This window comes from Lactuca saligna, chromosome 3 (assembly GCF_052625555.1).
Source record: "Lactuca saligna cultivar CGN05327 chromosome 3, ASM5262555v1, whole genome shotgun sequence".
In the NCBI taxonomy this organism is placed as follows: Eukaryota; Viridiplantae; Streptophyta; class Magnoliopsida; order Asterales; family Asteraceae; genus Lactuca; species Lactuca saligna.
In genome coordinates, this window is record NC_136419.1 from 199261663 (window position 1) to 199276031 (window position 14369).

A 14369-nucleotide genomic window follows, 5' to 3' on the forward strand; every position below is an offset into this window, starting at 1 on the left:
TGGAGGAACACTTGTGTGACTCCAGTCTCAAATCGAGGAGGGTTTTCAAAAGAGAATTTAAAATGGTTTTCAAAGTAAGTAAAGGAGGACGCGGAGGTACGATCAGCCGGAGCCAGTAAGTAACCCCAAAGTACCATACATGACAATTGTTTTATTGAGCTTTGATAGAACAGCATGCTAGAGTTAGGCTAGGGATCTCCAGGATTTCTTGATGTGTTGCCTGATTTATGATGCCTGCTAGCCTAGGGTTCCTTGTGAAAGATTTCTAGTGTTCCTCTAGTTGTGAGGATAGAGCGTTGTTATGTATGTCGCTAGGGTGTTGTGGGAGTACTTCATACAAATATGCGTAGGTGTGGAAGGTAGTATGGGCCCGTACTACCGAAAGCACGGACCCATACGCGTATCAGGGAAACCAAGACCTCTAGGGTTGGAATGAGAGCTGGATCCCGGGATAGTGGGAAATGTCTGAGATTTTGGTGTTTTATTTTCAGTATGGAGATTTCAGGGCACGCTGGGAGTGGATCCGGGTCAAGATCAGGAGTAGGAGAGGGAGTTCCGGGTGGGTCTGTACAACCCGAGGTTGTCAGTCAGATGAGTACGCACGAGTTGGATGCGAGGATTCGTGAGATCCTGCATGATGAGGTTGCTGCATTGTTTCGGGCTGAGCTGCCGGAGTTGTTTGGGTCGATCAAGACTGCCTTGGTGGAGTATTTTGATGAGCGCTATGCGGCTCTCACGGAGACGGCTGCCGCGGCGGCTACATCAGCTGTAGCAGCGGCAGGGGGAGCAGCTAGTAGAGGTTTTCAGTATCGGGACTTCGATAATACGAAGCCTCCCACTTTTGATGGAGTTCAGGATCCGATCGTTGCTATGAGATGGTTATCTGATGTGGAGGGATGTTTCTTCACGTGTTCATGCCCTGCTGATCAGAGGGTGAGGTGCGCTCTGAACCTGTTAAGGCTCGGGGAAAAGGATTGGTGGAGGTTGACCACGGGGTCGTATTCGGATGCGCAGAGGGCTGCAATTTCATGGGATCGGTTCAGAGAGATGTTCAACACTCGTTATGTTCCGCAGGTCAAGAGGGAGAGGTTGGCTCAGGAGTTCTTGGAGCTGAAACAGGATTCGGAGTCGGTGACGGAAATCACCAGGATGTTTACTGAGAGGGCGATGTTTTGCCCTGAGTTCGCTTCGGAGCAGGCTCAGATGTCCCGATATCTGAGTATGCTAAAGAGAGACATCGGGCAGTTTGTGCCTGCGCAGAGGTTCGAGACTTTGCTGGAGTTGCAGGAGGCCTCCAGGCGGCGTGAGTTAGAGATTGAGTTACAGATGCGTGAGTTGAGGCAAGCTCCGGTTCAGTCGCAGCCGGTGACAAAACGGTCTAAGACCGTTGATTCCAGGATGGGAGATCAGGGTATCCACGTTTGTGGAAAGTGTGGAAGGGGTCACGCCGGAGTTTGTTGGTCCGGTGGAGCATGCCGCAAGTGCGGAAAAGAGGGACACTATGCGAGGGATTGTCGGCAGTCAGTGCCGGTTCGGGATTTGAGGATATGCTATCACTGTCATTAGGTTGGAGATTTGAAGGTCAACTGTCCACGGCTTGCTGCAGGACCGGTGCAGGCTCCAGCACCGGCTACGTTGAGGATCACAGGTGGAGGTCAGGGTGGAGCGGAGCCCCCAAGGGCTTAGGGACGTGTTTTTCAGCTTGCTGCGGCGGGTATGTTTCTTTCTGTTGTTTTTGATTATTTATGATTATTGTGGAGTATGGTTATCTGCTAGTTTCATTGGTTGGTTATGGAATTGTGTTTCGGGTTTTCGTGTGGTATCCTTCGTTCCTTGAGGGTTTGGCGAGTTGTGATCGAGATTTCGTTTTGGTATCCTTTGTTCCCTGAAGGATCGATATGGTTATGGATTAGTACTTCGAGCTATCGTTGATTATCTTTGTGAGGATTGGTGGCGGATGCGACGTTGGTTTGAAGGCCGGGTAGATTCTGCAATCTGAGGAATGGATATTTCAAGATTGGGTTCCTTTCGAGCGGGTTGTTCAGTGTGGAAACATGATTTTTATGAAAGTTGTTAGCGCTGGTGAGAAACATTTTGCGTGTAAGTGTTGATTTTCTGCAAGGTTGCTTTGGGAGATCGGTGATGGCGACCGGTGATTAATTGTCAGTGTCTTAAGTGGGGGAGAATTGGAAATTCTCCGGATGATCGTTGGGCTTGAGAGGTTGTTTAGCTGCTTGGGGAATTCAGCGGTATTTCTATCAGCCGAGAGCAGGCTCGTATGGGTGAGTAACAGGCGTGCGGGGCGGAATACAGACCTAGGGCATTTGATTGTGGAAGGCCTGGGAGCAGGCTGGGATTGAGCATGTAGGATGGAGATAGAGTTCGGAACCCCTAGAGGGCTAGAACGTCATGCATGGGAAGATTTCCTGAAGAGGTAGTTCGGAATGATGAATGCTAGTTGAGCGGTCCGGATAGACTGAAGGCCGGTAGGCGTACCAGTCAGGCCGAAGGCTCGGAGGACGGTCCAGTTAGATTGGCTGAAGGTTCTAAGAGTGGTCCAGATTGGCTGAAGGCCTAGGGAGGCGGTCCAGTCATGCTGAAGACTCTGCGAGTACTATTGGATCGGTTTGAGGTTATGGGTGGCGTATGTTACAGTGTGATTGCATTGGGAGGTCTGGCCCCGGGTAGCGATCTTGAGCAGTGAAGGTAGTGCATGGGCTTGAGAGTCCCTGCAACGAGAGTCAGAGTAATGGTGATGCATGGATGTCGGGTACGCTTTAAAGAGGTAATGTAGCGTGGGGTGAGCACCATAGTGCCTGTCATGGTGACAGGCGGACGAGTGGTTTCCTTGGTAAGGAAAGAGGGAGGAATGAAATTCCGAAAGGGAGTGCGAATTCACGGAAGTGAAAGCGGTAGTGTGGAGTTATGATTGGAGTGGTCCGACGATGGTTTTGAGTAGCGTGTTGCGGCAATGGAATAAAAGCTCATTCGACTTGAGACGTCTGCTCAGGACACGGAGGGAATTCCGCAGGCATAGAGCCCGGGAGAGGGGTTCGGAAGGGATGCAGGGAGAGAGTCTTGGGCTCTCAGTGAGATTCTGATCAGGGTTTTGGGTATGTATCAGCGGTTCATCCTGGAAGGATGTTTGAGGATATCATCAGTGTATCAGGTTTTCCAAACCTGAGGGTGCTAGAGCTAGATAAGCATGTGTGTGGGATTGCAAGAGGAGAACTTGGGGGAGTTGCTCTGAAATGGAAGAATGGGTCTTTCTGTCGTCATGGAATGGATAGAGTGGGATTCGGATAGGGGATCCGATGGTTCATGGTTTTCTAGCCATATGAGTCAAGTGAAAGATGAGAATTGGAGCAGTAAGGCATCATGGGTAATTCTCGGTTGTTGAGTGCAGCTATCGGAGAGTACAGCTGGTGCCCGGTTTGAGTAGGTGGTTGGGACACCGTATGGAAGGAGAAAGTGAGCTTTTGGTTTCTATGGTTGTGCCTTGAGGGACTTGGTTCGGTCAAGGTCAAGTGGCGCGTCGTGAGAAGTAATTTGAGGATGAGATGCCGTAGGCTTCGAGGACGAAGCCTAATTTAAGTGGGGGAGAATTGTAACATCCCGGAATCGCAAGAGTAGAGTTGAAGGGCTAAAAGTGTAAGTTTTGGAGGGCGACTTGGCGAGTCCATGGATAGACTCGGCGAGTCAGGTCGCGACTTTGGTCGCGTATCAAGTGGCCTACTCGGCGAGTCCAAAGATGGACTCGTCGAGTAGGTGCTGTGTGGAGAAAACCCTAATTCTCGGGGTTGAGCCCTATATAAAGATCATTATGTTCCTCCACAGCCTCCTCTATTCCCCCCTTGAGTCCCAGAAACCCTAATTTCGTGGAGAGCCCCATTGTTGAGCAAATTAGAGCTTGGAGAGGTGTTGGTTGAAGAAATCTTGAAGGAGAAGTGGCTTGGATCAAAGGGCTTTGCTTGGATTCGAGTTTCATTGCTGTTGAGGCATCCTTTGAAGGTAATACTTTCGTCTTGGGCTGTGTTTTCCTAGTTTCTCATTTTGGGGTTGTGTGAGGAGCTTAGTTGTGTGGCATCTTGATGTTTGGAGGATGGATCTGAGGTTGCTACCTCAGATCTGGAGTGGAGAAGATCTTAAGAGCATTAAATCCCCTGTTCTTGTGTTGTTAATGGAGCTATCATGTCCCAAACCTTGGTTCTAAGGTGAATAAGGCCTAGATCTCTTTAGATTCACGTAAAGTTTGCCACTTTACGTGATGAAAGGATTGTAGGAGGTTGGATCTATGTTTTGGATCAATTGCATGGCCTGAGATGCTTCTGTATGGATTCAGACTGGTAGTACTCGACGAGTCACATGGGTGGACTCGACGAGTTGCTTAAAGATGGCCTGGAACTCGATGAGTTGGAAGAACAACTCGGCGAGTAAGTTGAAGATAGCCTTAGACTCGGCGAGTCTGTTCTTGGACTCGGCGAGTCTTGTCGAAGAGTCCCAATATTTCTGATTGAGTCGATGAATCGGCGAGTCAAGGGATGACTCGGTTAGTTGGGTACGAGTGGACTCAGAGTGGTTGGACTCGGCGAGTCTCGGGGTGACCCGACGAGTCAGGTCGTGGATTGAGGGAAGTTCTGAGCTTGGGGACTCGGCGAGTCATCGGGATGACTCGGCGAGTAGAGTCAGTCAGGGGTTGACCAGTTGTCTTCCAGGGGTATTTTGGTAAATAAGGATACACACATATATATATATATATATATATATATATATATATATATATATATATATATATATATATATATTGAGTTGAATGTTTTGATGTTCAGTGAAGGAGTTCGTGTCAGAGTTCAAAGCAGCGGGATCTTATCCTTTCAGCCGACAGTTTCGAGGTGAGTTATCCTCACTGTATCAACAGGGTCTAAGGCACCAAGGCCGACCCTTTATTGGATTGAGATTCGGATGTGGTTATTATGTTATTGTTTGATGTGTCTGCATCCTGGTAGCTAGGATGGTACATGCTAGGAGACCTTGTTAAGGTCAGTTTCCCGATATATATAAAGTGATGCTATGCTAGTAACCGGTTAGGTCGGTAACCTGGTTAGGGTAATGATATGCTATGTGATCTGCTTGCTCGGTTTGTTGACTATGACTGTTATATGATTGTATGTTATGTGCACATGGTTGTTTGGACTGGGGATGGGTTGAGGCGGGTCCTGCTTTGTGCTGTTGGCCAAGATACCCAGGGCGGACCGGTTATTCCGAAGGCCCAGCGAGCGGTCCGGATAGGCTGTAGGCCCCACGAGGGCGGACCAGACGTGCCGAGGCTCGGAGAGTGGACCAGGCCGACTGAAGGCCCGATGCGGGCGGACCAGTCACCCTGTAGACTCAGAGAGTGGACTAGGTGGGTTGAAGGCCCGATGCTGGCGGACCAACCCCACTGTAGACTCGAAGGACATGACTAGACCTGGAGGATGGATCCGGTGGACCGAAGGCCCGATACGGCGGACCAGTCACACAGTAGACCCGATATGCATGGCTGTTCTATGTTCTGTTATACTATGTACGTTTTATATGTTATGGGCCGGAAGGCAATATGTTTTGGACCGGAAGGTCGCAGGCTGGAAGGGCGTATACGTGGTTGCTATTTTGGGGCTATCTCACTAAGCTTTCGGGCTTACAGTTGTGGTTTAATGTTTTTCAGGTTCTTCAGGAGACTGTGGCAAGGCGAAGGCGTGATCGTACAGCTCCTCATGATTTTGTAGCAATGTGATTCTGGGAATACTCTAAATGATTTGTATTGAAAACCTTTTTGTAAACAATTTAATGAAAATCGGGTTATTTTGAAAAATTTAAATTGGTTGTATTTTTCGGATGTTACATGAGAGCTTCAAAATGTTGCTTCCCACCAGACCAAGGCTTCTCCAACGAGCATTACAGAAGCATAATTAGCCTTGTCTTCATTAAGCACATGAGAGATACGTAATACTTTTTTTGTGTTCTGGATCAATGTAAGAACAACAATGGGATTAAGAACACCTGAAAACTCCGTAGCACCATTACTCTTGAATGTTGTGAATGAGGGACGTTTCGCCTCTCCTTTTGAAGATTCTATGGTGTCTTTCCCTTTACCTTTATCACTATCCTTTTTGTGTTCTTCGAGAGTCTGTCGAACAACACCAGTAAGTTTATCCAAGAGTCGCTCTTTACGAGGGGATACTGTAGTATTTACTTCATCAGGATGAGGTTCTCCACCCACATCTGGTGTATGGTTACTCACCTGTTCATCCATTGCTCTGATACCATGATTGAGATAACCTCTCTCTAAAACTACATCATAATACTCTAAAACAAGCTACATGCATATTCATAAACAATAATTTACATTGATAGTTTAATTACAAAAGACTGGATACAAACCGACTAAGTTTTTAGTATATTACATAACTACCTAGGAAATTATAATTTTATACATACATGATCACCAAATACAAAAGTAATATTATTAACTATTCTAAATCTTCCAACAGTATGTGTCTATACTGGATGCTTATTACCTTCAATTGTTAAACACTGGGAGGGATAAGCGGTGACTCTTAGTGAGTTCAAAAATAGGTACAATATAACGTCATGCCATATATATATATATATATATATATATATATATATATATATATATATATATATACCAATATGACAGAAGCGAAGAGGAACAAAGAACAACAAAAGCATATGTGAATCATGTGACAAGCTTTCCATATCAACAAATAATCTGATGCAAAAATTTACAATCAATGAGATACAAGAATTTCAACTTGATATACATCAACAAGACTTCAGCCCAAGTGGCATAGAAAACACAATTTTAGATTATCATTTTGCTAGAATATATAGGCTTTCAGCCCTATCTAGCATTTTGCCAATACCAAAGTGATGCTTACTCATTCACTTCATGGTCAAAGGCTACATACCAGTACCAAAGTGATGCTTAGTCATTCACTTCATGGTCAAAGGTATAACTCTATTATCATAATAACATGGGAAAGCACATTGCACATATAACACATAACATATAATTGTTCCTATAATTTGAATTCACCGTGAAATAACTGGAGGTTAAAATGGTAATTTGAGCAGCACTTCGTTTCTATAAATAACTTTCTTCAATGAAAACTGGGAGCTTTATTGAAAACCGGGCCTTGCGAGGGTTGAGTTTCAAACCGAAAAGATAAATTTCTCCGGGTCTTCGGGCACTTCGGGACGTTCTTTGGGTGTTAGGTAGGTTCCCGGGACTTCGGGGGATGTTGGAATAGCTTTAAAATGAGTTTATGGGTAAAAAGTGTGAAATTTCCAAACAAAATCGGGCTGGTTCGCACCTCCCTTTATATAGGGCGAGGCTTCGGCCGAAGGGGGAAGGAGGGACACACGACAACAACGAGGGCAAGGGGGAGGGGTACGTGGCTCGTATGCAAGGGGCCAGGTGTCGGATCTCGGGCTCGCCACCAACGCAACATGCATCAACAGCTGGTTGGGCTGCGCCTCGGACTCAAGAAGAATGCGACGCGCATTGGACACGGGGCGCATGCGAGGAGCGGGTGACGTGGCCGAACCTTGGCCTAGTTCTTGCAAAAATTCTTAGTTTTTGTGTCTCGATTTTCAAAATTTCATAACTTTTGTATACAAGCTCTGTATTCGATGTTCTTTATATGAACTCGTAGGCGAGATTATACTCTACAACTTTCATTTAGACTCCGTTGGCTAATTTTGACTTTATTTTTAATATTATCATTTTTAACAGATCAAGATAGGAAAATCCGTTAAAATTTCAGAACTTCTTCATCCGACGTTCATTTTCGTCTGTCTTTTTACCATTTTAGTACTATTGACGTGACCTTCGATTCTCGTTTAGGTTGTGTCGGCTAAAAATCACTCAATCTTTATTTCGAGTTTTTAGCTATATACTGCTATACCGAAACTTAGAAAAATAATAACTTCCTCATACGAAGTCAGATTTTGACGTTCTTTTTATGAAAATTCTCTGTTTAACGAATACTACGACTTTCATTTAGATCATTAAAGCTAAAAAGTAGTTTGTTGAAAGATCACTTTTTATGCTAAATAGTGTTTTGCTGGTTTTGTCGCGGATCTTCGATTGGTCATAACTTCTTCGTTATAACTCGGATGTCGATAATGTTTTCGTTTGAATGCTTCTAACGAGATAATCTACATCTTTCAATAACATTATTTTTATTTATTTCAAACTTTATATTTTTGTTAATTTCGATAGTTGACTTTTGATCGGAATTTTATAAGACTTTCAATACATTTCAAGTGATTCTAAATATAGTTTTACTTCAAATCTCATAAAAACTATCTTGTTAGAACTAAACGCTCAAAAACATATAATATTATTCATTTTAGGCTAATAAGCTTTACAAAACACGATAATCGAATAATGTTATTAACGTGTATGTTACACTATAACTGCACTATTAAATAAGGGTATTTTTTGATGCGATATTTGTTAGGGCGGTTCAATAACTGCATCAAATAATTATTTTAATTGCATCAATAAATCGTTTTTGTACTAGTGACACACACTAAAACCAGTTTCAAGATGGATTTAATGGTTTCCAGAGCATTAAATTAACATACTTAACATATGAATCAACTCAGAAATCATAGACAATAACCTATGCTTTAAACTTGGACCAGTTTCGGAAAGAGAAAAACGAGACAAACAAGAGTGGAGAAGGGTCCACGAGATTAATCGGTGGCATATGAGGCAGAGGTAGCATCGCCGTAAAAGATAAAACAGTAAAAAAGAACAACATTTTCATACACCACCATTCCTACCGCCTCCGTAACCCACCAAAACCAACCATCCACACCAATCGCTGCCTTCACAGAAATACCCACCACCGTTCACTTTCTTCATCATTTCCTTACAATTTATCATTGTTCTTTCTTCTTCATCAACACTGCAACAATGGCAAATCACTTCTTTTTCACGAAAGATCGATTTGATTAATTGAACGCTCTATTTTCTTATAAGTTTACTAATGTTCTTCAGTTTTCTTCTTGATTTGTTATGAACTCGACTAAAAACGCTAATGAAAGTGTACAATTTTCTCTTTTTATCACTCTCTATCATCTATCTGTATCACTCTCGATCATCTATCTGTACAATTCTCTTTTATTCAAATTGCAAATTGCAAATTGCAAACAACCAATCGTATCTAACCACTGTTCCTGCATAAATTCAACAATCGCATACCACCACTAAACCTTCATCACAACCACATATACACCACCATTTCCGAGAGCTACAACCCCGTAAAACATCTGCTCTACACTATATGCCACCATTTTCGAGGGCCACAACCCCGTAAAACATCTGCTCAGCAGAAACAACCACGGTCAACAATAAAGAAGAATAGAAGAAGATAAAGGGTTGTGTTGCTGTGAAAAGGAAAAGGGATATGGGGTTTAGAACACCACCACTTCTGTCACCCCACAACCGAAAACAACCTCCATCAGAGCTACCATCGAGCACCATCTTCAAACACTTGTTAAGTAGAAAAAGGAAAAAGGGTCTTGGGTTTGAAGAGTCATATATATATATATATATATATATATATATATATATATATATATATATATATATAGAGAGAGAGAGAGAGAGAGAGAGAGATGGGTGAGCCGAAGTTTTGTAACCCAATCCAGTTAAAACAAGTAAAATGACTAAAATAACAGGTTGCCCACAATTTGGTTCCTCGTAAAACCATGAAAAAACTTGAATGATTAAAAGGGTTAAGTGTAAAAAGTTGGTAGACTATATACTTATTTTCCTTAAAACTATTTGATAAAATACTTGGAATATGTGTCCGATGAAATGCTAATTATGATGAATATTGAATACTAATCAATTGCATATTATGATAGATAAATTGATATTTAGAATTAATAGTTTTATCATAGAATAGATAGATTAATAAAGACTAAAATACGTGACCTCGAAGCTTTATGTTCATGCGGGCATGTCACTTGATCGTGGAAGTCAACTTATTGACTTTTTTCTCAATCATCGGAAGATTAACTTATAATCACAAATTTTAATCATATCCAAGAATAAAAGAACCCAGGTGTCCTACATCAAGGAATTTCCAACCCCTTGTAATGGATTAAAAAACAATAATAAAGAAGTAAAAATAATAAGACAAAATCACTATAAATAAAGCTTAACTATGATCTTGTAAATGCGTGTCAAAACGTACTCTTAATTTCTAATGGCGTCTAAACTCTTTCTTCCCTTTTCATGTATCTTGTTTCTTGCTTTCTTTCTCCTTCCAGTTCTTTCGCATTTGCACTACCCTCATCTACAACCAAATGGGTTATTGGGTAATAACACTAACCCGTCACCTTTCGGGTTTCTTAAATCCATGCAAGGGTGTCGTAAGGGAGAGAAAGTGACTGGTGTTCGTGACCTTAAAGTCTATCTTGCTCGTTTTGGATACCTAAACTACCAGAAAAACCCTAATCTCCCAGATCTTGATGAAGATCATTTTGACGAAGACCTTGAGGCAGCCCTCAAGTCGTACCAAGCTTACTACCATCTGAATGCCACTGGGACACTCGACGAGCCCACGGTATCAAAGATGGTGATGCCTCGTTGTGGGTTTCCCGATAAAGAAACTCATCATAACCATAACACCAATAACTCTTTACACACAGTTTCCCATTACAGATTCTTTCCAGGAAGACCAAAATGGCCAAGGGGTAAAAAGCATCTAACTTATGCTTTCGGATCACGTTTCCCAACCAGATTCATGCCTCCTGTTGATCGAGCTTTTAGAAAATGGGCTACTGCTACTCGATACTTCACGTTCTCAAGAGCTAGAAGTTATCGTAGCGCTGACTTAAAGATTAGTTTTGCACGTGGATCTCATGGAGATGGGAATCCATTTGATGGACCTGGTGGTGTGTTGGCCCATGCTTTTGCACCTACAGATGGAAGACTCCATTATGATGCCGATGATCGTTGGGCAGTGGGAGCTGTTCGGAATGCTTATGACGTGGAGACTTTGGCATTGCATGAAATAGGCCACTTACTTGGGCTTGGTCATAGCCAATTTCAGAATGCGATAATGTGGGCTACGTTCAGGTCAGGAGTAACGAAAGGTTTGAATTCGGATGACGTTAGAGGGCTTAGGGCTCTATATGGGTTTTAAGGATATATAACAATTTCTGAAAATGAGGTTTTTGTGTGATGGTTTTCTTTTTTTGCTTTTTATTGTTGAATACTTCGGCCTTAATTTGGATTAATGTTGTATTGTTTGCAATAAATTTATGTTTGTTTTTTTATATATTTTTTTGTCTGTTTTTGTGAGACGCAATTGTGAAAATAGCAACATACAAATTTACTTGTGTATATCACTATGTATAGTAATGTATTTTATATTTTACCCATAACCTCAACTAATATATATTTTCTATTAGTATTGAGGATAAGCAATGATAGCAACCCTATTCGATGGGGTTGGCGTCCAAGAAGATGAATCACCGAGAAGAGAGATTTTTTGTGTTATGATTTTTTTTTTGGTTATTATTGTTGTTGAAGACTTCGGCCTTAATTTGGATTAAGATTGTCGTGTTTGCAATAAATTTATGTTTGTTTTTTATATATTTTTTATATATCACTATATGGTAATGTATTTTATATTTTACCCATAATCTCAACTAATATGTATTTTCTACTGGTATTGAGGATGTGCAATGATAGCAACCTATTTGATAGGGTTGGCCTATAAGAAGATGAATCAGAAAGAACGGAAATTTTTTGTATGATTTTTTTTTTTGTTGTTGTTATTATCGTTGAAAACTTAGACTTAAGTTGGATTTGTATTGTTGTTTTAGATGCAAATAGTGGATCAAGTTTTTCAAACTTGCCCAAAAGTGTGTATCAAGTTTGATTTTGATTGCAGGTTTTTTTTTTGGTTTTGTTTTTATTTGAATTGGTGCTGGTGGTGACTAATCGTGGTTGTTAGAGGTGACTAATAGTGGTTGTTGGAGATGACCAATAGAAAAGCAATCATCGAAAAAAATATGGTGACTGTGGAGGTGTGACTTGAAGGAAGGAGAAATAGAGAAATAGTATAACATGTGTAGATTCGGGCTACACAATTAAAATATAATAAACTATAAAAACGATATTTTTATAGAAGATTATTTAGGATAAATACTCTTAATGAAAGTTATAGTATATGTGACAAAGATTCCGTACATATAAATAACTCCGAAATCTGATTTCGTATGAAGAAATTATGTGTGTCTTAGAAGTTTTGTGATTAAACCGACACGGGTATACGCATCGTAAAAAGGATTTTTTTTTTCAAGGTAGCAGTGTGCGACACAGAAAACGAAATCAACGTCGGTTGATTCTTAGGAAAAACAATCTAAACAAGAGTCGAAGGTTTCGTTAATAGGAGTCCATTGATATAAAGACAGCCAAGAACAGATGTCGTATGAGAGGGTTATGATTTTTATATGAGTTTTAACAGTCTAAGCCTGTTAAAAGTATAGAATTAAAAATAAAGTGGAAACTATCCGACAGAATCCAAATGAAAGTTCTAGACCTCGTCAATAGCTACGTGTGGATATAAAGAACATCAAAAACGAAGATCATATGAAAAAAATATATGATTTTTTGAAAAAACTGAAAATAAGCGTGTGTGGCGCACTTATGACATACCACAAGAATCCGCTACGTGTTAGCACCTAAGAGGATCCACGTCAGCACCCCCGACCAAGTGCATGGCGTGCACCCGATCATGTGCGTGTCACGCTTCCGGAGTTTTGCGTACAAATTGCTTTCTTTAGCTTATTCACTCGCCACAATTTTTCAAATTACTCTCTCAACTTCAAATAACAGTTTTTGAGGTCTTCTTTTAGGATTTCAAGAATATTTTAGTTTAACAACACCCTAGGCATCTAGGCTCGATTAATAGAAGCTTTCGGGTTGGGGTTCTAGCCATAGAATTTATCAGTTTTCGCTCTGTAAATTAAGATACACTTATTTTATTTCAAGTTAAACTTCTATTTATTTTCATAGTCGTTAGTATGTACCTATAAATAAGATTTATCAGTAATTTCAAGTCATTATACTAATTGATCTACTTACATGGATAATGTCTAGGCTTGATTTAGTGAGATGTTTAAAGTGGAATTTCAAAACAGTATACTATGTATACCAAACGGACCCTACCTCTGATATGATCCTACCTGGTTATTCCTTACTTGATAGATCTTGATGTAGACATTGGGATTTCCGAGGAATCTAGACTATCATTATTCGTGAAGACTTTTAGACTAAGACTTGGTAACAATAAGTCACGTCAAGGGGAAAAGTCAGCGTGTTAGGCGAAGTGTTGCCCTAATCGCCAGTCATCCACCTAAGTTAGGTGAGTGCATAGTTACTTTCAACTTACATATAGATACAAGTAATCTAAATGCTTAAATGTTATGTGCATTGTTTTGGTTGTGCTTAATATATTTGTACAAAATGATACGATTGTTACTTGATCTAATCGTATATTATACTTAATAATATGATTGGGTAGTAAAGGGTTGTGTGAAATAAGAAATGAGAGGCTATGATAGGACTATGTGAGATAATGGTTGTGATAGATTAGTGGGAGTTGAGAGAAAGAATAAGTTGTGACTTGTCGTGCCTATCTAAAGTAATATTGTATTGTTGTGCCTACCCAAACTACAACTGCACTGTTATGCCTACCCAAAGTACTATTGAACTGTCGTGCCTACCCAAAATACTATTGTACTGTCGTGCCTACCCAAAATATTAGTGTATTGTCGTGTTTTTTCCAAAATATTATGCGACAAACCGAAAATTTTTATTTTGTAAGCTCAGCCAGTCAACTCAACTGAGTGTCAGAATCATTAGTATAGAGTTCTAGCCTAGTTACAGAACATTCTAAGGAGTTTTGAGCCTAATACACTTAAGGAATAAGTGTTAGAAAGTACTGGCTAGAACCACAGTGTAGCAAATCGAATCCTAACCCCATCTAAATGAGTTCACGGCCACAAGACCATGAGTTTATGGCCGTAAACTCAAGAGTAGATATAGGGCATTGGGTCATTTCTTCTCATTTCTTCCTTTCTTGGCCGGATTTTCTCACAAATCCTCTCAACTATCATCCAACCCCTTTCCTTAGATCTTCAAAAGAGCGAGTATTCTATCCCTTCATTAGTTAATACATCTTATTAAATAGCTTCTTACATTGATTTCATCCATGAAAATCATGTTTTTTTAGATACTCAAGAAACACCAAGAACACCAAGAACACACACTA

At 41.0% G+C, this 14369-nt stretch overlaps 1 protein-coding gene across 1 annotated transcript; it reads left to right on the top strand.

Moving 5' to 3' along the window:
* Nucleotides 1–10274: 10274 nt before the first annotated feature.
* On the top strand, nucleotides 10275–11366 carry LOC145034105 (metalloendoproteinase 1-like). The gene has a single exon (XM_078982496.1). It carries the CDS (start codon nucleotides 10290–10292, stop codon nucleotides 11229–11231), a length of 942 nt encoding a protein of 313 aa, XP_078838622.1. The 5' UTR covers nucleotides 10275–10289; the 3' UTR covers nucleotides 11232–11366.
* The last annotated feature ends 3003 nt before the right edge of the window (nucleotides 11367–14369 follow it).

Excerpts from the sequence above, each read along its gene's own strand:
- LOC145034105 (XM_078982496.1), top strand. The coding sequence starts at position 10,290 with ATGGCGTCTAAACTCTTTCTTCCCTTTTCATGTATCTTGTTTCTTGCT.